Below are 26,983 nucleotides of genomic sequence, written 5' to 3' on the forward strand. Positions count from 1 at the left end.
AGGCCCAAACTCCTTCCTCGGGCCCGCCCCTGGGGGCGGGGCTAGGCGGAGCCTGAAAGCGCCGCGGATGACGCGGCCCGTGCCTTTTTTCCGTGGAACCTGAGGGATCCCTCAGAGACTTTGATTTCCCACTCTAGAACCGGGTAAGTGGTTTAAAAAGCCCCCTTAGTTCAGGCTGCGGACCTCCCCCGCGCTCGTCCCAAAGGAACCGTGCTGGATTTTGACTGCGCTCCTGTCCTGCGTTCCGTCCTCCCCTAGCACCAGTGAATAAGGTGTTCGTGGCCGAAGTTATTCCCCTCCAGGGGCTGCAAGTTGGTCATCCGTAAATCACCAGGGCAGTTTTACTTGCTGGTCCTGAGACCCCGGCTTTGCTTTCTGGCAGGGTGAGCGTTTCGGGTCCCATGGTGGGGCGCCTGTTGGTACTCCCCCCATCCCGCTCCCCCTGCCTATCCTCCCTCTAGATTTCCCCTCGGCCCGGCCTGGGATCTGGATTCCTGCGGCCGCGCGCGTTTGCTGTGACCCCCGCCACAGGCAGCCGGAGGAGCCAATTTCTCCTTTCAGGCTCCTGTTTCCCAGGGCTCTTTCTGTCCGGCCTTTCCTCCTGCTTTGCCATCAGAGTTGCCGTCTTACTTTTGGAGAGAAATGTGTAGATTTTTTTCATCCCCCGCCCCCCCGCCCCATGGCTCCCACCTAGAAGAATTTTCAAAAGAAAGGAAATTAACAAAACACCTTGTGAACACATCGTGGGATATTTACGCAGTTCGTAGAGGAAAGTTATCTCAGTGACCAAGAAAGGTGTGTTAATGATTGAACCACTGAAAGGCAAAGGTTTGGACTATTAGTCCGCAACTAGTAGAAATGGCGGTGTGCTTCCCACTGAAACCACTGGGATGCTCCATGAGTGTCTGGTCAGCAGTAGTAAATCGCACCGAGCTCCGCTCCATCCAGTCTTTTCCTCAGAATACCTGGAGGGGTTTAGAATAATTATCTATTCAACTCCTTCTCCACCCCTTCTTAACAGAAGTGGGTACTGAGATCCAGGCCAGTGAAGTAACCCGACAAGGTCACATGGCCAGGAAGAGACTTTTCTGTGGCTACTTTTAATTGTTAAAATTTTTTCTGGGTTAAGAATAATAAATAATATGCTGACATGAGTCATTCTTGATCAAAAGCAGCACATTTTGTAATGTTTGATTCTCTTTCCAAGTTTTTTTTCTTGCTAGAAATTCTTAAGAATTATTTAAGAATTTTCTGTTTGCTTTTATGATATGCCTTTGCTTTGGCTTTGTGAATTGATCTGTTCATTTTGTGTGAAAATATATTTCCCACATTTTCCCTATCTCTTTAATTTTCATTTAAACCAAATAGATTCAAGTGTAGCTTGGAAAAGATCACTGTTTGAGGAAGAATTTTAAATTCTGTATTTCCTCCATTTGCAAAGTATGGTTGGCAGCCTTTCAGAGGTAAAAAGTAAAACCAACATTAAACCAAGGTGCTCTAGTTCTTTAAAGTTTATATTTGATAAATAGAAAAACCTATTTGAAGTATAGGCTTAATTAAAATACACAAGCAGTGTGACAAGCCTGCTGCTGACTGCAAATGATTTACTCTGAATAATAGAGCTTACAGCGTGTCAGGCGTGCTCTGAAGCACTCACCATGTGCTGTTGCAGTTCATCTTCACAAGGATCCTATGCTAGGGAGTATTGGCCCCATTTTACAGATAGGGAAATTATTAGTTTTCCTAATAGAATCACATCCAGTGTATCTCTAGTAGAGCCCTTAACTTATGGGCATTTGAAAATTTTCAGACTCAGAGCAGATACCTTAATCATAAAATATGTAATGCTACCTGCAATCTCTAAGAAATTAAAGGTCTTATATGCCAACATTTCAAAGGGTGAGATGAAAAGGATTTTACAGTAAGGGGAAAAAAACACCTAACAATATTTAAGGTGTTGGGTTCCAGCTGTGCTTCCGTGTGACCCTGGTGAGTCTCTTAACCCCCTGAATGTTTTCTCATCCATAACATGGATGGTGATTTTATTTCCACTTCTGCACACAATTAAATGGTGGTTTTAATAGCTTGCTTTTCTACCTATTGTGAAAATTATATCAATGGGTGTGAAAGATGTGCTTTTTAGAAGAAATCAGGTATCGCAAGGGTTTAAGAATTGTAATTACTATTAGTGTGTTGTGTTATTTTATTATTTTTTTAGCATAGTACCTATATTATGAAGCAGATGAGGATCCTGTGGGTAGTTGAGGGGGTTCAAAGGCCATGAGTGCAGATTGGAGCCTGATCAATCATGGTGGCAAAGGCTCAGTGGGAAGTAAGATCGCCAGAAACAAAGTAGAAGTCAGAGCTGTCAAGGTCATGCCCTGTTTCCTTAGGAGCTCCATAGGATAAGGTGTAGTACTGGGCAAAGAAGGGGGGTCTTCTAAATCCAGGATTAAGGATGAGTCTCCTCCTTCCTTTGTTCTTTTCTTCCAACTTAGCAAATGTCCAAAAGTGAGGGGAAAAAATGTATGTGCTAGATATTTTTGACAGATCCTATTTCAGGGTAATTTTGCTTTATTATTGCTACAGCTTTTTGAGGGTACCAGTGATGTCTGTTGGTGTAAAGATAGATGTGAGAGCTTGAAAGAAATAAATAGGTAGGAAGTAGGTAGATATTGAAAGTGGAAAAAGAGCTACTCCTCTTAACGTGGTGTGTGTGTGCATTGGGGGAGATGAGGGTGGAGTGGGCAGGAGCTGGGGAGGGGTGGGGCTTGTTCTCTTTGCCCTCTGTGCTCTCTGAGTTTGGTACAGTGCCTTGCTTACAGTTAACGTTCAAAAAATACATGTTGAATGAATAACAACCAGTGTTTGGTATTAGTGTTTTGTTTAAATGATTCTCTGGACTGTGAACTCTTTGAGGCTAAGGACTTGATTTTACAAAAAAGTGCTGTAAATATTGTCACATTAAATCAAAGATGACTATAGAATTATAGAACCAAAGATATTTTAACGAATAAGAAATTGGAAAGGAGAAAATAGATGGGAAAGGAACTGTGATATCACTATGTATAGGAGTAAACATTTGTCAGGTTCTGTGGTTGATACTTGCCGTCTCTTGCATGGTAACCCTGAGTGGAACTCAAGTTTTCAGATGAAGAAGCTCAAAAAAAGTGACTTCCTTGCCCAAGACCACACAGCTAGTACATGATAGATCTGGGATTCGTACTGAGAACTGTCAGATTCCACAGCCCACACTCTTTCCACAACACCATGCTGAAGACAAAAAGGAAAAAACAAAAGAACTATCTTCTTATTTTCAGAGTGGAAAAGTCTGATCTGTGCAACCTTTTCTTTTTCTGTTTTATTTTCTTTATGTATATATTTCACTTTCTTCTCTAAGAAATACTCAGCTTGAGCGAAGACCCAAATAGAAATGCGGTAGTGAGACTGCTGGGTAGTAGGTATGGCGTGAGCTGCCTTTTCCTGGTCCTAGCTCCCTGCACAGGACTTCTCACCCTAGGACTGCTTGGTGCTCTACAGTGCAGTGAGGCTTATGCCTGCTTCTGCCCCCCCTTTTTTTTATAAGAGGGCTGCCCTTCAGGATATGTCATTGGTAAACAGCCTTTTAGCAATGGAGAGTTTACTTTCTCCTCTGTGCTAGGTACTATATTAAATCATTTTAAATAAAGGGTTTTTAAACGACACAACTTTTGATCAATTATATCAAGAACTTCCCATTAATACCATCAAAGTGCTTTGATTCCCTTCACACATGGAACGCTACTTTATAGTTAGCATGGGCTCCGTTCTGAGGAGTCCTGTGTTGGACTGCAGTACAGCAAAGATCTTTCATCTCAAGCCCTAGTTTCTGCAACTCTTTTTGATGTTTCAGTGGCTCGTGGTTGGTGAATATGATTATTCCAGAAGTTAGCAAAGATGTTCCCGGTGGTGGCAGAGTCTAACGATATTTGATATGGTTAATTTCAAGAAATTGTCATAGCACACAAATAAAATTATGGAGATCAGTCAAAGCCCTTTCATTGCATCTCTATAGGTATAAGATTTTCAAAGTTATCCAATTCTCTATATAAATATTCTTTACCTTTTCTAAACTTATTTTAACTCTTGAGTTTTCATTTCAATATTAACAGTGGTAGCGGAGAAAGGTTAACTATAAATTACCCTCATTATTAAAAAAGATTACATACAAAGCAGTGTTTTTAGTTTTTAATGTTTGTTCTTCTTTGTTAAGATGAATGAGCTTCATAAAACTAAGTGTTTCAACATTGATAAATCTCAAAAACTTAATGCTGAGAAGAAAAAGCAAGTTTCAGAATTCAGTACAATATGATCCAATCTAAATAAAGTTTGAAAACATGAAAAACAATAACAATAGCACATATTGTTTACCAATGTAAATACATGTGGCAGTGGTATTACATCTTGCCTGAGAAGGATGAGCACTGAGTTTATGGGAATAGTCATCTCTTAAAACTGTGGGACAGAAATGGGATTGGGGATGGGTACCGGAGGCTTTGGTTACATGTACATGTTTTAGGTTTTTACAATGTTAAGATTTGTTAAAGCTGGGTGGCAGGTAAATGTTTATTATATTCTTTATATTTCTTTCTATATTTGAAATATTACATAATCTAACAAAAGAAGATCTATTTATCTAATGTTAAGAAAACTTAAATTAGCTCCTAGAATTCCAAGATGTTGCAGCCCAAGCTTACACCAAAGGAAACCTAAGATACTGTATCATGTCTCACCTATCCAGATGTTTTTGTTTGTATGTTTGATTCCCTTGTTGAAGGCACTGAATCCCTACAGGAAGTAATATGAAGTACTTTGCTTTGCAGCTGAAGGATTTGTAAGATGAAAGGTCCTCAAACATGAAATGAGATCAGTGGTAAGCTCATGATTTAAACTGTTGTTTGAAAAATTGTTTGATCTTCTCCCTCCAGGAGAAAAAAACATAGTGATAGCCTAGATACAATATGACAATATGTTAATTTTTTTCCTTAGTATCTAGGTCACCATGGCGACTGGACAGAAGTTGATGAGAGCTATTAGAGTTTTTGAATTTGGTGGACCAGAAGTGCTGAAACTCCAGTCGAATGTTGCCATACCAATTCCGAAAGACCATCAGGTGGAAATCATTACTTAAAAACAGGCAATAATTACACTGAGTGTGCATCTCTAGCACATCAAGCTAATGTTCAAAAGAAGCAAACTCACAATGCTTTATAAAGACATTGAATTAGGACAGAGTTTACACTGTTTGCCTCTATAAGCTCTGACAAGGCTAACATAATTCTAACTAGTGAAGTAAATGTATGAAAAGGAATAACATCTTGTAAGAAAAGTTTTAAAGTTGAGAATCATCTGTGTAATTGGATTTTTCTGAATGGAGTCATAAGTAGGTTTGAACAAGTTATTCTGTTATAGACTTTCAGTCATGATCTTTGTTTTATGCATGGGGAAAATAATTTTCTTCTGCATACATGCTTTTTCACATATAAGAAAATTTAAATGCAGAGTTTAATCATTTCCGGTGACTTCAACAATATACTTTTTCAATAAAAATTGTGTATTTTTATTATTGCACCTTCCATGGCTCTCAAGTCTAATTTCCTTAGCAAGCTTTATGAGAGTTTTTACAGTGTGGCCATAATTTGGCAAAGATTTATTTCTTATCATTCCTTCTCAACAGACTGCTGTAACAACACAAGCTTTATCTGGTTTCCCCAAGAGGTCCTGTCATTCCTTCTGTCTTTGCACATACTATTCCTTTAACCTGAAATAGCCTTTTTCTCCCATTCTGAAAGAATTTCTACTCATTCTTTAAGACCTAGCTCAAATACACTTCCTTTGTAAGACCTTTCCTTACTTTTATAGCAGAAGTAATCGTTCTGTATCAGTTAAGGTAAAATTAGCTTCTATTGTTGATGTAGCCTCAAAATGTCAAGGGTTCAACAATAGAAAATGATGTCTCATTCACTAAATTCCACAATTCTAAAATGTTGGTGGATAGAGTTCTCCTCCAAAGTGATTTAGGGACCTGGATTTCTTCCATCATGTGGCTCTGCCACCTTCAACACCTTTCTTCTGAGTTTGCTATGGAAGGGTGGAGACACTATGTGAATTGCCTAGGAAGGTCTTTGTGGGCCAGGCCTGAAAGGAGCTCTCATCACTTTTGTTCACATTCCATTTGGCTACTCGTAACTGTGAAGGAGCCAGGAAGGAATATTCTTCCTACCTGCCTAGGAGGAGGAGGAAATAGATTTGATGAGCACATAGTGGTCTCTGCCACACATCCGCTCATATTTCCACCACTGTTTTTCCCAAATGTTTATACTATAGCACATAAACCATTCTGTCTTATCTTTTTTTTCTTTTTATTAGTGCACTCAGATTTTATTTTATTTTTTAAATTTTTATTGGAGTATAGTTGATTTACAATGTAGTATTAGTTCCAGGTATACAGCAAAGAGATTCAATTATACATATATATATATATCCACTCTCTTTTTTTTTTATATTCTTTTCCCATATAGGCCGTTACAGAGTACTGAGTAGAGTTCCTTGTGCTAGACAGCAGGTTCTTATTAGTTATTTTATATATTATAGTGTGTGTATATGTTGGGTTTGTAAAACTGTAACGTGAGCTCATTGAAGGCAGGGTTTTCCTCACCATTTTTATAGCTTCCATAATCACTACAGTCCTAGCATAATGCTGAATGAATGCCTAAATGCTCTGTTTGAACTGAAGTACATTGTTATTGCAGGTTCTAATTAAAGTCCAAGCATGTGGTGTAAACCCGGTGGACACATATATTCGCTCTGGTACTTACAGTAGAAAACCACTTCTACCCTATACTCCTGGCTTAGATGTGGCCGGAATAATAGAAGCTGTCGGAGAGAGTGTATCTGCTTTCAAGGTATTACATTTTTAATTATTTCTATTTTAGCTTAATATGTATGTATTTTTTTAACATTTTAACATAGCTGTAAAGTATATCTGTGTTTAAGTCTTTAAAAGGCCCCATTACACAATTTCTGCCACTTGGGGGACTCCTCTAGTCAAAAAAGAAATTACCTTTTATCCAGAGACCTTGCTTGTCTGATTGTTGGGAATAAGTGCTGGGTCATTTCTGTGTTTCCATATCCCCGCAGAATTGAACTATGATCCTTTGATTTGACAGAAATACGTAAGGAAAGAAAAGAAACAAGGAAATTATACTATTTCCTAACTCTTGGTAATACACAGCCAGCATAGTTTTTTATTTCTTCTATAAAATTAGTTTCACAGAATACAGGGAAGGCTAATTCTTTTGAATAATCAGTAAAAGATGAAAAAATGCAAGGTCAGCTCTACATTTTTAGAGCTGTGACTCAGACCAAGGTGACCGAGTCAATGAAAATGTTATGATCAGGGCTTTCATTATTTATGTGCCAAAAGACATAAAAAACATAGTAAATTCATGTTCTTTCATCTTTCCTCATGATTCCTTGACCTGCTCAACTATGGCAGCACATTTACCAAAATTGAACTGAGACAGCGAAGATTAACGTGGCCCAGGCCCAGGAAGCCAGGCAAATTCCTACAGCTTTCCACTCCTCCGCCTGTGGCAGTCTGGCTTCTGCCCCCACCGCTCCGCTGAAACGATGCTTGCTCATGTCACTAATGGCCTCTATATTGCTGGAGCTAATGGGCCCTTTTATGTCATTATCTCTCTTGACTTCTGTGTGACACTTGACACTCTCAGCCACTTACTTTTCTTAAAAATCTTTTTCTTCAGCTCCTGTGACATCCTCTCTCTCCCTTCCTCTCTGGGCATCCTTTTTCAAGCTCCCTTTTCTCTGCATGCCCCTCACATCTTGGTGTGTTGCCCAGCACTTGCCGTCCCTACTTAGACTCTGCTTTTTATATTTTCTCCCTCATGATGGTCTCATACACACCCTTGGTTTCCATTATCACATGTGATATCCTTAGCTTAGAATCTTCTAATAAGCTCTGGACCCGTGCTGTCCAAATACAGTAGCCACTGGCCACACAAGGCTATTTAAAATTCACATTCAATTAAAATGAAAAGTTCATTTACTCAAATGCTTAATAGACCCAGGTGTCTAGTGGCTACCCTATTGGGCAGTGCAGATGCAGAGCATTTACATCATCACAGAAGGTTGTGTTGCAGGGCACAGGACCCACATCGGCAACCTCCAGAAACCTCTTACTCATTGTGTCTAAAAGGGAGCTCATCTTTTCTCACAGCAGATCTGCTGCTGTCTCATGTGACTGTCTTGGTGACATCTGGGGTTTGAGGCTTACCTCTCCATTCACTCTCCCTCACTCAGCTCTCCCTTATTGGAACTGTTTCCTCTCTCCTCTTTTCCTCCCCACTGCCTGTAGTGTAGTTCTGGTTATCTTACATGGTCCTTTACCTGGATTTCTATAATAGGTACAACTTACCACCCTCCCTTCTTCCCCTGAGAATCTATCCTTGCTCTATAAGGAGTAATTTTCTAAAATGTACTTATGATTATTCTACATCTCTGTTTTAACTCTTGCATTAATTCTCTGTAGATTTCAAGGTACTGCTGGAACTGCTTATGTTATGAAAGAAGACTGTTTCGTGCTCTCTCCCCCACCTATCTTTTTCCATTCTTATCTCCCATTCCTTCTCACCCTGTAGTTTATTCTTTAGTAATAACTGTTTGTTCTTCCCTGCATATCCCATGCTCTTTCATCTCTGTGTCTTTGTTCATATTGGCTCTTCTGCGTGGCAGAACTAAACTGAAACTTATATACATGGGTTCAAGGGCTTTTACCCTCCAGCTTTCATTTCTTTTCATTTTATTTCCCGAAACTATTACATTCCACACATTAAACTACTTATTCGTTGGGAATGAATGCTGATGATTTCTCAGCACCTATTCCTGCCACTGTTCCTTGATGTACTTTGTTTCCTTCATCCATAATGACTTTTCCCAGGTCTGGTTTTCAATTCAAGATCTTGTTCTGTCCTTCAAAGCCTACCTCAAATACTAGTTTCTCAGTGAAGCTGTTCTTGAGTCCTTCAACTTAGAAATAATTCCTTTCTTTTTCTTGTACCTATCTTTGATGGCCCATCGTATTTGCCTTGCTTTGTAATTATTTCTATCCTTTTTTTTCCTCTTCCTAGCATTTAAGAAGCTTGAGATTAGGGAGAGTGTCTTGCTATTAATATCCATCACAGAACTTGAAGTACTACTTTCCGTAGTGGATTCTCAGAACAGGTTTGAATTATATTGAAATCAATGCAATGTGTTTTTAAGCTGTAAAAACAGAATTAATCTTACATTAGTCATACTTGACCATTTGCAGGCAACACTGTTAAGCAGTGATGCTTGTCTTTGACTCCTAGATGCCTTTTGAACCTTTTTTATCTCTACCTCACCACATAGTGCTTTATTATAGGGCAAATTTAAGTATACTGAGAATTACTGCCTTACTGTTTTGCTTATTCCGAGGAGTATTTCCTTTTTTATTCTCTTTAAGAAATAGGAGTTAGCTTTTATTGTAATTCATAGCTGATATAGAATTCAGCTAATAAATGACTGAGCCAGGATTTGAATGTAGGTATGGCAGACTCTAATGTTCATATTCTCTCTACTACATTGAGATTGTTGAGGCTAGTTCTTTAATAGACCTGTGAAATAGATTATGAAAAACTGTATTCTCTTACTTTATCTTGGGTGTGTGTGTTGCAGGGGGGCAATAATGAGAAGAGGCAAAAAATGATAATGATTTTCATCATTGTACAGTGTACTCTTCTATTACTGAAAGGAATGGAAGACCGTTCTTTCTCAAACTTAGCCACTAAGTTTGGTTTTAGGCTGACCTGCATAACAAGTAACATGAAAACTATTTTCTACAGGTGTTTTTTATTTTCCTGTATCTTTGTAAACTGTTGTGTGTGTGTGTGTACACTCTCATATATATTTATTCTTGAATCTGTAATCCTACATAGGTGGCAACAACTCTGTTGCCTATTTCATGCTCAATTAAAAAGAAATCTTATAAGATTTCCATGTATTATGGAGAAAAAAAAGAAATAGGAGTTAGGAGAGGTGCTTGTACTGGGCAGTCTAATTTCCCTAGTGTGCAGGTTACTTTGGGCAGGCCTGTAGTGCTTGTGTGGTGCCTTACCTTACCCTCAGTCATGCTTCTGCTTTCCAGTAGCAAGGACCCAGCAGACGTTTGTTTATTGAGAGTTTTTATGTTTCTAGTGCTGTGACAGGTGAAGACATCTGTCCTGGCTCATCTTTGCTGGTCAGATCCAGGCAGAGTTGCCTGCTGTTTGGTGTATGCATGAAAAATGAGGGAAATACAGAAACAAATCTATGGAAAAGATTTAGAACAGGTGTTTGGTGTGTGGAAGAAACCTTACGTTTTATTTGTTTCTTCTCCCTTGGTATTTTGGACCAAAAAAAGAAAAAAAAAGTTTTATATTAACTGCCATTTACTAACTGCTTGATCTGAGCTAATTACTGAACTTGTATGTGCGTCAGTTTCCTCATCTGTGTAGTGGGATTATCTAAAGGGAGATAATGAAAGTACTTTCCTCATAGGCTGTCATGAAGATCAAATTAGATAATACTCATTAGACACTTAATGCAGTGCCTAGCACAGCAAGCACTCAATAAAGGTTAGTTATCATCATTATTATTAGACCATGCTGGACATTCTTTCTTTTATTTTTCCTATTTCCCTTGATTTTACTTCTTACTAGTTCCCATTAATAGAACATTTTAAAATGTTCGGTATTTTGAAGTTATTTTTATGAAGTTATTTTTATTTTACTAGTTCCCATTAATAGAACATTTTAAAATGTTTGGTATTTTGAAGTTATTTATTTTTATATTTGAAGTTATATTTATGAAGTATTATGAAGTTATTTTATCTACCTTAGGATGTAGAAAACAGTATATAAATACTCATTTATTTCCTGTTATAAAGGTTGCATTATAAAGGATCGTACCCATTTTGACATCATTTTTAATCCCTAAAGCATTTATTAATTTATTGCTTTCCCCAGAAAGGTGACAGGGTTTTCACTACAAGCACAATCTCTGGGGGCTACGCAGAATATGCTCTGGCAGCCGATCACACTGTTTACACACTACCAGAAAAACTGGACTTTAAACAAGGAGCTGCCATCGGGATCCCGTATTTTACTGCCTATCGAGCTCTGCTTCACAGGTAATAACACACTCTGTCAGCTTTATAATCAGCACTAGAGGAGGGCAACATTAACTGGAGGAGGATAATATATAATTTATGCTTCCTACCACCCGTCCACCGTCGGTCATTTTTGGTTCCCATTTGGTTCCCATTAAGATTTATGGAGTAGAAACTGCTAATTTGGGAGACTATTCTAATCACTGACGAAAAAAAAGAAGAGCAAAACACTGTCTTTGTCTTCGTCATGCTCACAGTCTAGTAAGTGAAGGGAGTAAGGGAGTAAGAGTAATAATATTGATGTATAATGTGGAAAGGACAGTGGTAGAGATGTGCATAGGTATCTATGGGATCACAAGGGATGTGCCTGTGGTGATGAGCTAGGGCTTCGTGGCAAGATGTAAGACTTGGATTATTTTAAAGCCATGGTTCAAAAATCTTGTTATCCAGCTCCAGAAACTAATTGCTGCAACTTAAAAGGGCTCTACCCTAGACCCACTGGTCAGTTTCCATGGATGATACCTGAGAATCTATATTGTAATTAAATTCTCTAGATATTTGAAAAGGATCAGAGGGACTTATCCTGGGGAAGGGTAGCTGGGAGTGGGGAGGGCATCCTAGACAATGGGAATAGTTGGTGTGGGGGGCAAACATCATGGTATCTGGGGAGAAAGAGCTATAGCAGTTTGCTTTTGTTAGATAGAAGATTTCAAGGCAAAGAGTGCTGAAGAATAAGGTTGGAACATAGTAATCTCTCAATAAATGTTAGCTGCCATTATCAAATAGGCGGGATTCAGATAATAAAAAGCTAGATTATAGCGCTCACACATTGTTCCTTAAGGGATTGGGGGGGTCATACAGTGTTTTTTTCAGGAGAGTGATATTGTCATATTTGTGTTTCAGTAAGATCACCTATTTGCTATGCGAAGGATGGATTTGATGACGGGAATGGAGAAAGAGATGGGAGGGTCTTATAGAAGTACCCTCTAGGAACAATACTTAAGGGCTAGAGCAAGGGTCGTGGTAGAGATGGAGAGGAAAGGACAACTGTTTAGGGGGTAAAATCAGAAATATTTGGTGACTGCATGTGGAGAATGAGGGAGAGAAAGAGCTTAAGAATACTTACAGCTTTAAACTTGGGTAATGTTTACTTTGACAAAGAGAAGGAGGAAAACGTTTCAAAGGGAAACTGAGTTCAGTTTTGAATGTGAAACTAAGACAGACATCGTCATGGAGAAGTCCAGCAGTCTGTCGGATGAAAGAGTCTGAAGCTTGAAGCTTGGAGGTATAAATTTGGGGCTGTCAGCATGTGGAGAGCTGACAAAATGAAAGTCATTGAAATCCCTCAGGGAGTGAGAAGAACAGTGGAGTGAGACTAGAACCTTAGTGAGCATTGAAGAGTGTGGTCAAACGTAGGGAACAGAGTCCTAAGGGAACCAAAGGGAGTGTATCCCAAGGGCAAGAGAGTCCAGAGTCACCACGTCTGTTAAACATCTGTTAAGCTCGTAGGTGTTGAAGACAGGAATACCTAGGTTATAGTATTGTCTCCACCTACTACTGGTCAAGTTGCTTTCCTGTCTCAACTGTAGTTTACTGACTTGAAAAACATGGATGATAATAATAGCACGTACCTCATGGGGTGTGCTGAGAATTAAATGAGGTAATTAGTGCATGTAAAGCTCTTAGTATGTGAGTAGTACAGTCAGTGTGGGTAGTGTTAGGGGTAGTAGTTGATGTTGCTAACAAGGAGGTAAGCTAGTTGTCAAATGCAGCAGTGAGGGCTATTTGGGGAAAAATACCAGCCGGGCTTAGCAATTAGGAGGTCATCGGTTGCTTTCGTCAGTTCATTTTCAGTAGAGTGGTGGACAGAAGCTTGATTGAGTGGGTTGAGGAAGGAAAAAAAAATCGATTCTTGAATGGAGACTACTCTTAAAAAGTGGGCGAGACAGGCAGGAAGGGGTAGAAGAGTACTTGAGGAGAGTGTGGGAACAAAAGGTTTTTTTTAAGGATGGACAGGACTTGGACATGTTTGTAGCTGAGAAAGGATCTGTCAGAGAGGGAGAGATGGAAGGCTTGGAAGAGAGGGCGGAGTGGCAGATGGAACAAGATCCTGAGCAGGGCAAGGAGACGACTTAGGACAGAGATAGAGAGATTGGCTTCAGTCGAAAGGAGAACTCATCTGTAAAGCCTGGAGGAGGTAGTGTAATTATGGAACGTTGGTGGGCAGGGAGGTGAGACGTTGAAGGAGGAAGACAGAGAGAAGTTGGGGCAATGTACCATGGGGTCCACGCTGACTAGGGAGGGAAGTAAGGCCAGGAGCAGCAAGAGGGCAGAAAAGGAGCAATTGAGAGACAGCGATCTGTGAAGCTGAAGAAGAAGTTTTGAGAGAGTATGGGATAGGAGGAGTATAGGACAGAATCAGGATAGGAGGTTAATATTGCTTGTTAGTGTCTCATATTCCTCAGGTAGAATGGTTAGGGGTGGCTACCAGGTGTAGGGAGAGAGTGATAAAAGCAGAGGAGAATTCAGGAATTGTGATTTGCGGGTTTCCTCCCACGAATGTTGAAATCTCCCAGATTGGGGCTGGATTGGGGGTGGAGGAGGAAGCCTATGTGCCAGGTCCTAGTCTTCAGTAACTGCGATGGGGTGCTACAGCAGCACAGAAGGCCAGGCCACATGCTCCAGGCCTGCCGTGGGCCCCAGGGACAGAGGACTGTTAGTTCGGGTTCTCCAGAGAAGCAGAACCAACAGAATGTATATATTGATAGATTAACTTGTGGAGGCTTGGTGAGTCTAAAATCTGATGGGGAGGCTGGCAAGCTCTAGAGCCCAATAAGAGCAGCAGTTCAAATCCAAATGCAGTCTGCTGACAGAATCCCTTCTTGCTCTGGGAGAAGTCTGTCTTTGTTCTATTAAGGCCTTCAACTGAATGGGTGAAGCCCATCCACATTATGGAAGATAATCTGCTTTATTCAAAGACTACTGACTTAAATGTTAATCTCATCCAAAAAAGCACCTTCACAGAAACATCCAGAATGTTTGACTCATATCTGGCACCATGGCCCAGCCAAACTGACACATAAAATTAACCATCACAGTGACCCTACACAAGGATAGAAGGATCGTAGCCATGGGGATCCAGGAGAGGGTTAGCCAGCTTTTGCTCCACCCACTGCAGGCCCAGAGGTTTAGGAGAATGTGCTTAGTGTGTGAGGAGTTGTTTATAAGATTTAAAAAACAATCATTGGGAAGCATTTCATGACCCATGGCATAACGTTAGTAATCCTATTCCCTTACATTTGTATTTTACTTTTTTAAATGTTTTGGTAATACCTATCTCAGTTTATCGTTGCAAACCCTCAGTTTAACTCACTGCCCTCAACCCCTCATCTCCAAGCAAGCATGTTGGAGAAACTTCATTTACTGACTCACAATTGTCATTTGTCAGCTGTTGGCACGGGGGCTTGAGCAGGACTCCAGGTTACTGTGTTCTCACTCCCAGATTGAACATAATGTCTGTACAGGGTGGCCACGCCCTATTGTCCTGGTGAGTAAAGGATCCTTGCTGGGCGTCAGCTCTGGATCACACATTGGTTGCTGGCTTGTGACATCAGCACTTGTCCATCTGAAATGATAAGGCATCCCTCTTTGTCTTGCTGCACGTTCCATGTTCCATGTTTTCAGTGCAATAGAAAAACAGTGGTATGAACCAGAAGTAAAAAGAATATGTCATTTCACCAGAGGGTCTGGACATTTTAGGGGCTGACAGGGGAACCTGTGTGACAGGATTTATTGTGTTTTATACTCTCTTACCATCACTGACTCAGCATTGCTTCCTGAAGCGAGGGCTTAGAGGCTGTGCAGCCAGATATTCAAAGGCATGGAGAAGGAAGGCAGTAGCTGCTATGTTTACTTGGGTATTACTCTGTGTTTACCATGGAATAAAGACTGAGCTGTAACGACCCTGTTTTGCGACACTTTCTGTGGGAATGAATGGCGGACTCCAGTTCCTCTAGGTGAAGCAATTTCACTTAACACACCAACAAGGCCTCTGAGAAGGTAGCCCAGTAACGTGATCCCAGCATCCCAACGGTGCCTGGCACGTGATAGACTTCCAATAAACATTTGTTGAATGAATAAGTGAATTGAAGGTTTACTTTTATCTGTGGCTCTGAAGAACCATTGTTTGATCCTGTGGAGCTTGGAGAATATCTTGGGTTATATATCACGATGAGTTTCCTCTTTGGGTAAGTGTTAGTTGAACTGAGGGTAGAGTTCTCTTAAGAATTATGACAAGCATTGAGCTTAATTAGCTCCAGAGTAAGGTGATGAAGCTATGCTTTCTTTTTCAGTGCCCGTGTGAAAGCTGGAGAAAGTGTTCTGGTTCATGGGGCTAGTGGAGGGGTAAGTATCTGTTCTTTAAGTTTATTTTTAAAAGAGCTTACGTTTGTGCGTTTCACGTTGTATTTCTTTAAGTTGTTTTTAAAAGCCAAATTTGTAAATATAGTCAGGGGTGCTTTTTTTCTTTTTGTAGCGAGGCTTCTTTAAATTCCGTCTTCTGAAGGTGATTCCCTGTCATTAGTTTAGCATTTCTTGGTTAATTCAATAGATTACCAGGTCAAAAACGTATGCATTAGGTTTTCCACCTGTGTTGGGTATGGACCAAGATAAACTGGCTTTGTTTTTCTCTTCAAGTAGTGAATGTTACAAGAATATTTATTTAGAATTTTAAACAGTTCTTTAAGGTTAATGTAAATTCCACATTCCCTTAGATAAGGAAACTAAGGCTCATTAAAGCTTTACCACTGTTGCCCCAGACAGCACTGCAAAGCCACACTGCGAGAGTCTTTGTCCTTTCTAGCTCCCTTCCTCCTGGCCTGCTGCGCTTTGATGACATTCGTGGGGTACATAGTATACAGCTGTGTCCCTCACACCACAACCCATGGCTTAAAATGCTAATGGGGCTGCGGGGGAGGGGGACTCAGAACTTATAAAATCAGCCCTGCAGTGAAATCACGCAACGCAAGGCTGTCAGAAACCTCTTCAAGAAACTGGCTGTCAATCTGCCTCCGAGGAGCTTAGAGGAAAAGTTAGAGCTCTGAGGTTGGAATTTAACAAGAAATCCACATGACTTCTATCCTGCACGTAAAGGCTTTAGAAATTTTGGAGACAGGATTTCGCATTTTTAAAATATAGGGCCTGGGGCTGGATGGTTCACCTTGAGGAAGCTGCTTAACCCTTTCAGGGCACTGTGTATTCCAGAGAGTAGAGGGAAAGAAGTAACCTATTAATGCCACATTGTTCCCAGAATAATGAGAGGCATCCTGAGAATGTGAATTTACCTCTAAACGTGGCCAGATAATACAAACAGAGAATTCAGACCTCTGCATTATCTGTTACTTAATGTGAACGTATCACCAGGTTTCACACCCAGCTTCCTGTGTACCTTCAATAGATTAATTCTGAAGGATTTCACAGATCAGACTATTTACTAAAAAACACCAAGATTGTCTTTCTGGGGCTTGAGAAAATATGACAGATATACCTTGTCAAAAAACGCCCATTGTTTAGCTTCAGCGAAGAGGCTATTTGGGGGTTAAATTAAATTTAACCCTAAATAACTAAAGGATCTGTCAAACATTCATGTATTTAAATTGCTTTGGCTTTCAGAGAGCTAACCTTGTGCTCTGTATCAAAGGGAGAGATTTCAGTAGGAAAGGGAGAGAAGAGTTTAAAGAAAATCTCTTTTTATTCCCTTTACTCTCTTGTAAAAAGCCAGGTTGCTTCACCATGATTTTTTTTTAAAAGGCAGAATCCGCACTGTTCCCTGTGCTGGCTGAGTTTGTTAAATCCTTGGCTGGCGGGGATAGGCTGGCGACCTGGTGTGTGAAGCACTTCTGATCCTCCCTGCCCTATCAGAGGGAAACAGTGCTGGGTTTTGTCTTGCTTCTGTTTGTACTTTCTGTCCTCATTTAAATCAAATTCCTTTGGGATTATGTTGTGTATTTAAAATGGTGTCGAATGTATGAACACAGCTATTATTCCGATATGTTGGTGGGGAGTGCCCTATTTTAGTGTCAGCAAAATAAATAGAAGAAAAAATAGTTGACACATCATGACATATAATCTATTGAAGGAATATTGTTAGTATAATTGTTGACAAGAATAGAATAAACAGCACCTTTAAAATAGCTACTGAGTGCCCCTTTGAAGTAGTTAGAGCATAAGGAGGTATATTTACATTAACTCTTAGGTTGAAATGTGGTTTTATTAGAAGCCCCCTGTTTTTTTAATTGAAAATTAAAGTAGCAAAAATCAGTCATGCTAACCACATAGTGTATTGTTATTTCATGGAACTGAATGTCTGTTGTACTCAGTACACAGTGAGTTCCCAATGTTTGTTTTGGTGAAATCAAACAGATCCTCACCGTAACCCAAGTGGGTTCAGGCTCATCACTCCCATATGCCATACAATCTTTAAGGTCTATTTCAGGCCTGGGAGTCTGTGATTCTGTTACAATTTTAATTAGTTTCTATCGTCATTTTTCACCTTAATTCTTTTCTATCATGCCCAATCTATAATCATTTTACCTTCCTTTAAACCAGTGGTTATCAATAAGGGGTGATTTTCTATCATCTCTTCTCCCCCTTGGGGACATTTGGCAGTGTCTGGGGACATTTTTGGTTGTTACAACTGGGTAAAGGGGTCTGGCATCCAGTGGATAGAAGCTAGGCATGCTGCTAAACATCCTTCACTGCACAGCATAGTCCCCACTGCAAAGAGATACCCGGCCCAATAGTGCCAAGTTTGAGAAAGCTTGCTCTAAATGTATGGGACCCTTATCTGCGCCATTCATTTGGCATGTGATCAAACGTATTTCCTAGTATTGCAATTTAAATAATTGCTTTTATCTATATTCCTAAAATAATTTTATTTCTCCTTTATACTAAGCACATTTATCTAGTGCTCTAGTCATTTCATCAAGTCCCGTGGCTTTAAACTGATGAATCTCAAATTTACGTTTCCAATTCTGAATTCTTGTTAGCCCATACCCATATTCAGCTGATGACTTTACATCTTCAGTTAGGTGAGCAATATACAGCTCAGCATGTTCAAAGTGAATTCTTAATGCTCTCAATAACTTGATCCTCTCTAATCTTCCTTATCCTAGTCAATCTACCCAGTTAATCTGGCCAAAGACCTGGGAGACATCCTTAATTTTTCTCTTTCCTCACCTTCCACCTTCAATCTATAAGACAGGCCTGGTCTTCCTACTCCCATTTCCCCCTACCTTCCTTTTGCCTCTCATATAATTGGAATTTCTTTTAAAAGCCTAATTTGGATCATACCCCTCTCCTGCTTAAACTCTCCAGTAGTTCTGCATGGCTCTTAAATGTAATCCAAAGCCTTTACCTCCAAGGCCCTGTGTGCCTTGGCCTCTCTGTGCCCCTCTGGCCTCATCTTCTGCTGTCCCACATGTCCTGCCCTCAAGCCACATTGACCCTCTTCATTTTTTTGTTTAAAATAAATTTATTTATTTATTTATTATTTTTGGCTGCATTAGGTCTTTGCCACTGCACGTGGGCTTTCCCTAGTTGCAGCGATCGGGGGCCACTCCTCATTGCGGCACGTGGGCCTCTCACCACGTCGGCCTTTCCCATTGCAGATCACGGGCTCCAGGCATGCGGGCCTCAGTAGTTGTGGCCAGTGGGCTCCAGAGCGCAGGCTCAGCAGTTGTGGCACACGAGTCTAGCTGCTCCGGGGCATGTGGGATCTTCCCCGGCGAGGGATCAAACCTGTGTCCCCTGCATTGGCAGGCGGATTCCCAACCACTGAGCCACCAGGGAAGTCCCACATTGACCCTCTTTCCGACCTTTGAAGGCCCCAAGCTCATTCCTGGTTCAACCATGACCATTCTGCCTACAACATCTCCAGCAGGCTTCCCCGACCGTCACGTGCTTATCCCTCACTTCATTCAGGTCTCACCTCTTCAGAGCAGCCTTTCCTGATGACCTAACTGGCCCCTTTCCCTATCTCTTTATAACCCAATAGGCTGTTGTATTTTTTTCAAGTACTTTTCATTTTCTGAATTTACTTTATTCTTTTATTTTTTCATGTGTTTATTATCTTCCCCCTACCTTAGAACATAAATTTCTTGCATGAAGAATCATGTCTTACACACAATAAATAATAAACATTCATCATATTAGTGAATAAGTTAATTTGGTCATGTATGTACCTGTCTCCTCCACTTAAGTGGTAGAGGCCTTACCTTTGTTATGTAATATTTTATATGTACAAATAAAGTATGAAGTCATTGAGCACATTTTCATCATCTTTAAACCCTGTATCTTTTGCACAAAGCAGATGCTAAATGAACATTTTGTGCAGTGGTTACAAACTCAAGCTCTGCAATCTGATTCGGTCCAGCTCCTGTTTCCATATACATAAGCTTCAATTTTCTCATCTGTGGACCAGGGACAATAACAATATCTACTTCATAGGCTTCTTGTGAGGATGAAATGAAGCAATACATAGAAAGTATTGAGTGTAATACCTGGCATATTATAAATGCTCAGTAATAGTTAGCTGTTGTTCTTATTTCTTTGCTTAGGCTCTTAAACTTCTTAACAATAGCTAGAACCTAGAAGAACCTAAAGTTCATTATATGTATTTAATAAATGTTTGCAGGGATGCAAAGAATCTAAAATGTTGGGCCATATTTTGTTTTTCAGGTTGGAATAGCAGCATGCCAAATTGCTAGAGCTTATGGCTTAAAGGTTTTGGGCACAGCTGGTACTGAGGAAGGACAAAAGATTGTTTTGCAAAATGGAGCCCACGAAGTGTTTAATCACAAAGAAGCTAACTACATTGATAAAATTAAGGTAAAATTGTTCTATAATTTTATAAAAGTAAAATTTTGTTTCATGGGAGACATTTTTTTGGTAAGTTCTTTTATCAACTACTCTCTTAAAGTTGTTTGTTTTGCTTATGTGTGTTTTAAAGATTTAATTAGTTTAACAGAGATGTCTAGTTTTCAAACCTTCACTATCATTTCTGTCTTGTTTATTTTTACTAAGTAAAATATAGCCTTTCTAGAGGCTTATAGCTATAAAAACTGGTACTCTTTAATGCAAATCACATTTTAAGTAAAGCCACAGCTTTGTATTTGCAGCTGTGAGGCAGGTTTTTTTTTTAAAAATATATATTGTGAAATGATCACCATAACAAGTCTAGTTAACATCTGTCCCCATACACAGCTATAAAATTTTTTTTTCTTGTGATGAGAACTTTTAAGATCTACTCTCTTAGCAACTTTCAAATATATAATACAGTGTTATTAACTGTAGGCACCGTGCTATGCATTACACCCCCATGACTGACTTATTTTACAACTGGAAGTTTGTACCTTCTGATCCCACCTTTACCCCTGTCACCCATCCCCCACCTCCACCCCACCTCTGGCCACAAAAAGGTAGTCTTAATATAATTTCTATTGGTGTATATTTTCCATAGAAGAGAAGTTATCCACTGATTAAAAACTGGATCTGTTTGGCCTAGGGAGTAAAGTTTATTTGTTTACTGGATACTTTGGAGGAGTGAGCACTACCTCATCCAAAGCGCGAGATAGAATTTAGTTATTATTGCATCCATTCCATTGCTGCAACAGAATTCAAACAGATTCTGAAGTTCTCCATTTGTGCTATAGTAGCAGTTTACTAAACACCTATTACTTTGCTAATCCCCAAACTACTTGCTCATGTTGAGAAAGAATTGGTATATTCCAGGTACCGATTACTGCGTAAACAAGGTCATTACAAACTGAGGAAAAATATGACCGAGAGTTTATTACCACTAAATCATCTTGCCAAAAAACTGAGTAAAGGCACTCCTTTGTTATATGTTGAGGGAACCTAAAATTGATTGAGTGTGCACTCATGATACCAGTATCAGAGATGAAAAATTGTCAGTTATTTTAAGAATATGTTTTTGTTTTACAGTCTAATTCCGTCTCTTCTACTGGTTCCTTATGCTTAAGTCTCTCTTATTCTCCAAAAACATTCTCTTAACTTTTTATCTCCCCCTCCTTTACCACCACACTTCTTGAAAAAGTCAGGGGTACTTACTGCTCTTACTTCCTTACCTCCACTGCAGTTTTGCTTCCACCCCAGCTACTTACAGGGCTTGTCAGGGGTGCTGATAAGCGCCTAGTTACCAGGCAGCTGCTCTTGGCTCAGTCCTCATCCTGTCTGACCCTGACCACACCTCCTAGAAGCTGGCTCTCTTCTTACTTCTCCGACTTCATTTTCAGTCTCCCTTCTCTTCATTTTACTTAAATGTTGGTATTCCTTAGGTCTTCCCCCTTGCTCTCTAATCTTCTCTGGTGCTGCACCTCCATCCTGATTCATCTCATACGTACCCTTATACTGCTGGTTTCCAACACTACCTCTGGCCTGTTTCATTCCTTCACGCCATCAGCCTACTAGATATTGACACTCATCTGGTCCCTCAGGACAGAAACCCACATTTCATTTCCTGTCCCTGTTGTTTAATCACCATTCTCCCTCCTACCCATCAAATTGGTCACCTCATCTATCAGTGTCTTCTCTGACATGCCTTTCATATACGTCTCTGTTTCTCTTTTCCAGTCATCGTTGTGACTTAGTTTAGCCCTCATCTTCTTCAGCCTTGACTGTTATTCCCAGCTGAGCTAATCTCCCCTCTGTCTTCTCTACTGTCTCCAGCATTATTTGGTTCTCTGTTTAAAAAAAGGAAGAAAGAAAGAAAAAAGTCTTCAGAAATAACTGAAATGAGAGCTCCCTGAGAATAGGAATTTTTGTCTTTCTTGTTCCCTGCTGTACCTCCAGTGCCTAAAACAGTGTCTGGCACAAGAATTAATTAATGAACACCTGCCCCCCAAAAGTCCAAATCTTTTAACGTGCATTTGGTGTGTTTTCACAGTCTGAACCAATTTGCAATTTCTTGTCTCCCACCTCTTCCCCCACTCCCATCTCTTTCCCAGATACGTACTTCAGCTCTGCTGGGCCACTTTCCAGTTCCAACCTGTACTCTTAGTCCCTACATCTTTGCTTTTCTGTTTCTTTTGTCCAGACCGACTGCCTCATGTCTAACTTCCTCTTGCGCCCTCTTCCTTCTGTTTTACTTAAGGAACTCCTACTCATCCCTCAGGGCCCAGGTCATCATCTCTGTGGAATTTTCTCTGACCTTTACAGGTGATCAGAGTTCTAACTTTTATTCCCTCCGTAACCTGTGGTTTATTTCTGCTAATATAGTACTTAGCCCATCACATCACAGCGAAGATTGTAGTGTTTTCCATCTTCCTCACTTTGTTTTGAGCTCTTTATGTCCATCTTGGCATTTCTAGTACCTCTCACAGTGCCTGACACAGGTATTCATTTTTTTGTTAAAATAAATGAATGTAAGGTAGATATGTATAGCTTATTTAAGATCCAGTTTTAGATGCTGGGAACCGACCTCTGAGAGCCCAAAGGAAAAGAAATAGTCTGCCAAGCTGATTGTAGACCACTTAGAACAAAACTGAATGCACACACACACACACAATCCTGCAACAGCAAACAGCCAGTGATTTTTTTCTTTTGTTTTCTGTTTTTTAATAAAAATGGGAAACCCAATATCCAGTTTTGGATTTTTGATTTGTTCCTTCTTTCTCTATTGAAGTACATTTTGAAGATAGAAAATTTTCAGCTAAGGAAAAAGTACTTTATAGTCAAGTTGAGTCTAAGCACCTGAAAATTTTGGACAAATTTTATTTCATTATAGCAATTTATTTAATACAGACCTTTATCATTTTAGATGTTGTAGCTAGTACCTTGGAATTACAGCATCACTATATAATTACATTATCTTAAAATTTGCATTATTAGTCTTTAAAATATAGCATCTTATGTCATTTGAAACACAGTTCTGTAATATATGGGACTATGATATATAGATTATTTTTCCTAATCTACTCTGCATTCTTTTATATTATATAGAAATCTGTTGGTGAAAAAGGAGTTGATGTTGTTATTGAAATGCTAGCTAATGTAAATCTTAGCAACGATTTGAATCTTTTGTCACATGGAGGACGAGTAATAGTAAGTATTTCATTTTTTTTTTACCACTTTGTAGTTTTATCGTAATTTAACTCTATTTTGCAGTCATCTTTAACTATAGACATGCTGTTTTTCATACTAGGTTGTTGGCAGCAGGGGTCCTATTGAAATAAACCCACGGGACACCATGGCAAAGGAATCTAGCATAATAGGAGTTGCTCTCTATTCATCCACCAAGGTAGGAAAAGAAGTGACTCTGATTTTGGTACCTTAAACATTGATATAATTTGTCTAGTCAGGCAGACTGAAAATTTAAGTAGATGTTAAAGTTAGTTATCTAAGTGGGTTAAGGATTAATCCCTAGAAGATAACATCCCTAGAAGATAATCCCTAGAAGATAGGGTGACAGTATAATTTTATTTTCCAAGCCAAGGCACTTATGAAAGAGAAAGGAGATACTATTCGCAATTACTAATTACTTCAGGACGATAGGTATTTTGTAAACTGAGACCGTCACAGACAAATTGCACTAATGGTTAACCTATAGAGAACTACTTTTTTTGTAGTTCTGGACAAGTTGACAAAAGCTACGTATTTGTGAGAAATTCTTAATGTTCTCTTAGATTCTGAAAAACTTTAATGCTTCTGAAAATTAAGTCATGTGTTCCTCTACTGAAAAAACTTTTTCTTTTCCTCAGGAGGAATTTCAGCAGTTTGCAGCAGCCCTTCAAGCTGGAATGGAAATTGGTTGGTTGAGACCAGTAATAGGTCCCCAGTATCCATTGGAGAAGGTGGCCCAGGCTCATGAAGATATCATTCATAGCAGTGGGGCTACTGGAAAAATGATTCTTCTCTTAAAATGATTAATCCTTCCACAGATTTCCTGCGTAATTAAAGGTTTCTTACCTCAGTTTTACGTACACTACATTTGCTTTAATTAGCATTCATTTGATTCAGTGAGTTTCTTATATTAAAAAAAAAATTTATCTTTAGCAATCATAGACATTGGAGTGCAATTTATTTTATAGCTGGGAATATTCTTTATGCCTTCTGCCTCTCATCAAGGATTCATCATAGTAGGAAATAGAATATTAGTGGTCACTTGGCATTGGAGGGCATTACAGAAATTCCTAACTGATACTTGATCATTGATTCCATACCTTTGACTAAAACATGCTAATTCAAAGTAAGACTGCTTGATTTCCAAGCCTACTTCTTTATAAGAACCTTATAGGGACTTCCCTGGTGGTCCAGTGGTTGAGACTTCGCCTACCAGTGCCGGTGGTGTGGGTTTGTTCCCTGGTTGGGAAGCTAGGATCCCACATGCCTTGGGGCCAAAAAAACCAAAACATAAAACAGAAACAATATTGTAAAAAATTCAATAAAAACTTTAAAAATGGTCCACATCCAAAAATCTTAAAAAAAAAAAAAGAACCTTATAAAGGTTCTTTAGTCTCTGATTAGCCCAGAACTATATTGGACTCTGAAGATTTTCTGGACTAAACAAGACACCTTTTCCAAACTAATCTCATCTAGATCTACAAGTCTCTCAGAAGGGCAAGATAAATGATGTCCAGAGAAATTTGTTAGTTTTCCAATATATTCCTCAATATATTACGACATTCACTAGGTTAATGATTGATTACCAATGATCCATATTCTGTGAGGACAGGAGCCTTATCTTTGATATAATATGATACTAGGTGCATAGTTTCCAAATAGATGCTTATTGATTGATTCAACTTCAAAGTAGATTTAGAGTTACCTGTTTATGTGGTGGGGATCATATATTTTTATTTAAACTAATAAATGAATTTACACATTAAGAATGATCTGCTTTTGTTATTATGACATGGTAACTACAGTAAATTCTAGAGGAAATTAAAAACTGTTTTTCTAGTTTGTCTTACATATAGTACTTGCCTTACATCACTTTTACATCACTGTTACTTCCTAACAGTGTTCTGCGTTGGAAGTTTTATCTAAACTAAATTAAGGAATGATTACCTAGAAATCTTGCCATCAATATTATGTCCCAGGAAATGAGGTTTGATTGTTATTTTTGTTCTTGTTTTTCTTCATGTGATCACAGCCTCCTATCTGTTAGTATATCATATGGTTGATTCTCTTGACCTGATTTGTTCTGTTGAATGACAATTTCTTGTTTGAATGTGGAATCCTGCTTTCACAGTGAACAGAAAGCACTGCTAACTTCTATAAGTGAGGGCTGTCGTTGGCTTCTGGCTCTACATGCCATGGCTGAAGTGTTTTTACTGTTAGCATTTTCCAAGTTTATTTATTATTTCTTTTACAGGTTAGAGTCTTGTAGAGTGAAAAATAGCATGTTTGAAAAAATTGTTAAAAAAACAATGTCATGAACCTAGAGATTAGCATTTTATATACATTTCAAAATGGAAGATTCCTTCCCATTCAAAAAGATAAAGGAATAATTATTCCGCAAAAGTCAGTTTAATCTGTTTTCACATTTGCCTCATCTATAGAATAAGCTAAGGCATACTGCTCACTTAACACTGCACAATCCATTGATACAGTTCAGTTAATTTCAAAGGCAAAACTAGCCAAAGTTTGTGCATTAACTACCATATTTATGGTTATGTAGCATTGGGCATGTTCCCTGTACAAATCTCCTTGTCGTTCTAGTTCTGCTCTTGTCCCAATTTTCAGCAAACTATGTTCACTGCACTGTTGGTGCTTATAGACCAAGGGCTACTACCCCATTCATCAGTGCTGTCCCTGATACGAAGTAGAGAATAATTTGTAGAATCAACAAGCATTATTTTGCATTTCAACCATCTGAATTTCTGTTCCTATTTGCTTTGACCTTAGAATTGTATTTGCTTAGGATCATATAATGTGTTAAAAGATCAAATGGATCAGCCACCCTGAGCCTAAGAAGGCAAACTGTCATGCCAAAGGTTTATCCATTTATCCATTATTTCAAAGTATTTATTGAATACTTAGAGTTTCAGAAGGCACCATGCTAGAATTTGAGGATACAAAGATGTATAAGACATAGTCAACATCTTTGAGCTTAGAGCTGAGTAGGGATGAGAGCTGAGTAAAACATGTGTATGTATAAAGAGATTTAATTTAAGGAATTTTCTCTTACAATTATGGAGCCCGACAAGTCTAAATCTATGAGGTAGGCTAGCAGAGTTTTTATATTGCAGTATTAGGTAGAATTCTTTCTCTGGGAAACCTCAGTTTTTGTCCAATGCTTTCAACTGATTGAACGAGGCCCACCTGCGTTATTGAGGGTACTCTACTTAAAATCATCAGGTGACTCTTTGTAAACACATAAAACATGATGACATTATGTTGACACAAAACTGACCATCACAAAGGGGTGACATGGGGATACAGATGAGGGGCACCTAGTGTAGCTTGGGATTTCCAGTTACACATTTAATATTTCAATGCATTTGTTACCTCCTGCTATCCAAAGTAGCTTTGGCCATAGAAGTACCAAAATAACTTGGATGCTTCTGAAAGGGAAAAAAAATCAGGGAGCATTGTATAATGTCCTTAGCTCAGCTTTACTGAGACAAGAAATCCTATGTGTTCCAAGGGACCTCCACAATTCACAGTGTAAAAGCTTTTTCTCTGCACAAGACAGCTCAAGAACAGCAAGACCGATCAGGTCACTTTGACCTTGGC

At 39.2% G+C, this 26,983-nt stretch overlaps 1 protein-coding gene across 3 annotated transcripts; it reads left to right on the top strand.

Moving 5' to 3' along the window:
* Positions 1-33: 33 nt before the first annotated feature.
* On the top strand, positions 34-25,120 carry CRYZ (crystallin zeta). Of its 3 annotated transcripts, none has more exons than XM_082664955.1 (10): positions 34-143; positions 4,863-4,912; positions 5,029-5,152; positions 6,792-6,944; positions 11,085-11,248; positions 15,580-15,631; positions 19,964-20,113; positions 23,246-23,347; positions 23,448-23,543; positions 24,004-25,120. In XM_082664955.1, exons 3-10 carry the CDS (start codon positions 5,042-5,044, stop codon positions 24,166-24,168), a joined length of 993 nt encoding a protein of 330 aa, XP_082521081.1. In that variant the 5' UTR covers positions 34-143; positions 4,863-4,912; positions 5,029-5,041; the 3' UTR covers positions 24,169-25,120. The 3 variants fall into 3 exon arrangements, with proteins under 3 accessions (XP_082521081.1, XP_082521082.1, XP_082521083.1); XM_082664957.1 differs by having other exon boundaries at positions 47-143; positions 4,817-4,912; XM_082664956.1 differs by lacking the exon at positions 4,863-4,912 and having other exon boundaries at positions 40-143.
* Positions 25,121-26,983: the final 1,863 nt, after the last annotated feature.

The sequence above is a fragment of the Grampus griseus genome (genome assembly GCF_964374135.1).
Source record: "Grampus griseus genome assembly, chromosome: 1".
Lineage (NCBI taxonomy): Eukaryota > Metazoa > Chordata > Mammalia > Artiodactyla > Delphinidae > Grampus > Grampus griseus.

Excerpts from the sequence above, each read along its gene's own strand:
- CRYZ (XM_082664955.1), top strand. The coding sequence starts at position 5,042 with ATGGCGACTGGACAGAAGTTGATGAGAGCTATTAGAGTTTTTGAATTT. Across the intron at positions 6,945-11,084 it reads AGAGTGTATCTGCTTTCAAG|AAAGGTGACAGGGTTTTCAC; the intron begins GTATTACATTTT and ends TGCTTTCCCCAG. Across the intron at positions 11,249-15,579 it reads TATCGAGCTCTGCTTCACAG|TGCCCGTGTGAAAGCTGGAG; the intron begins GTAATAACACAC and ends TTTCTTTTTCAG.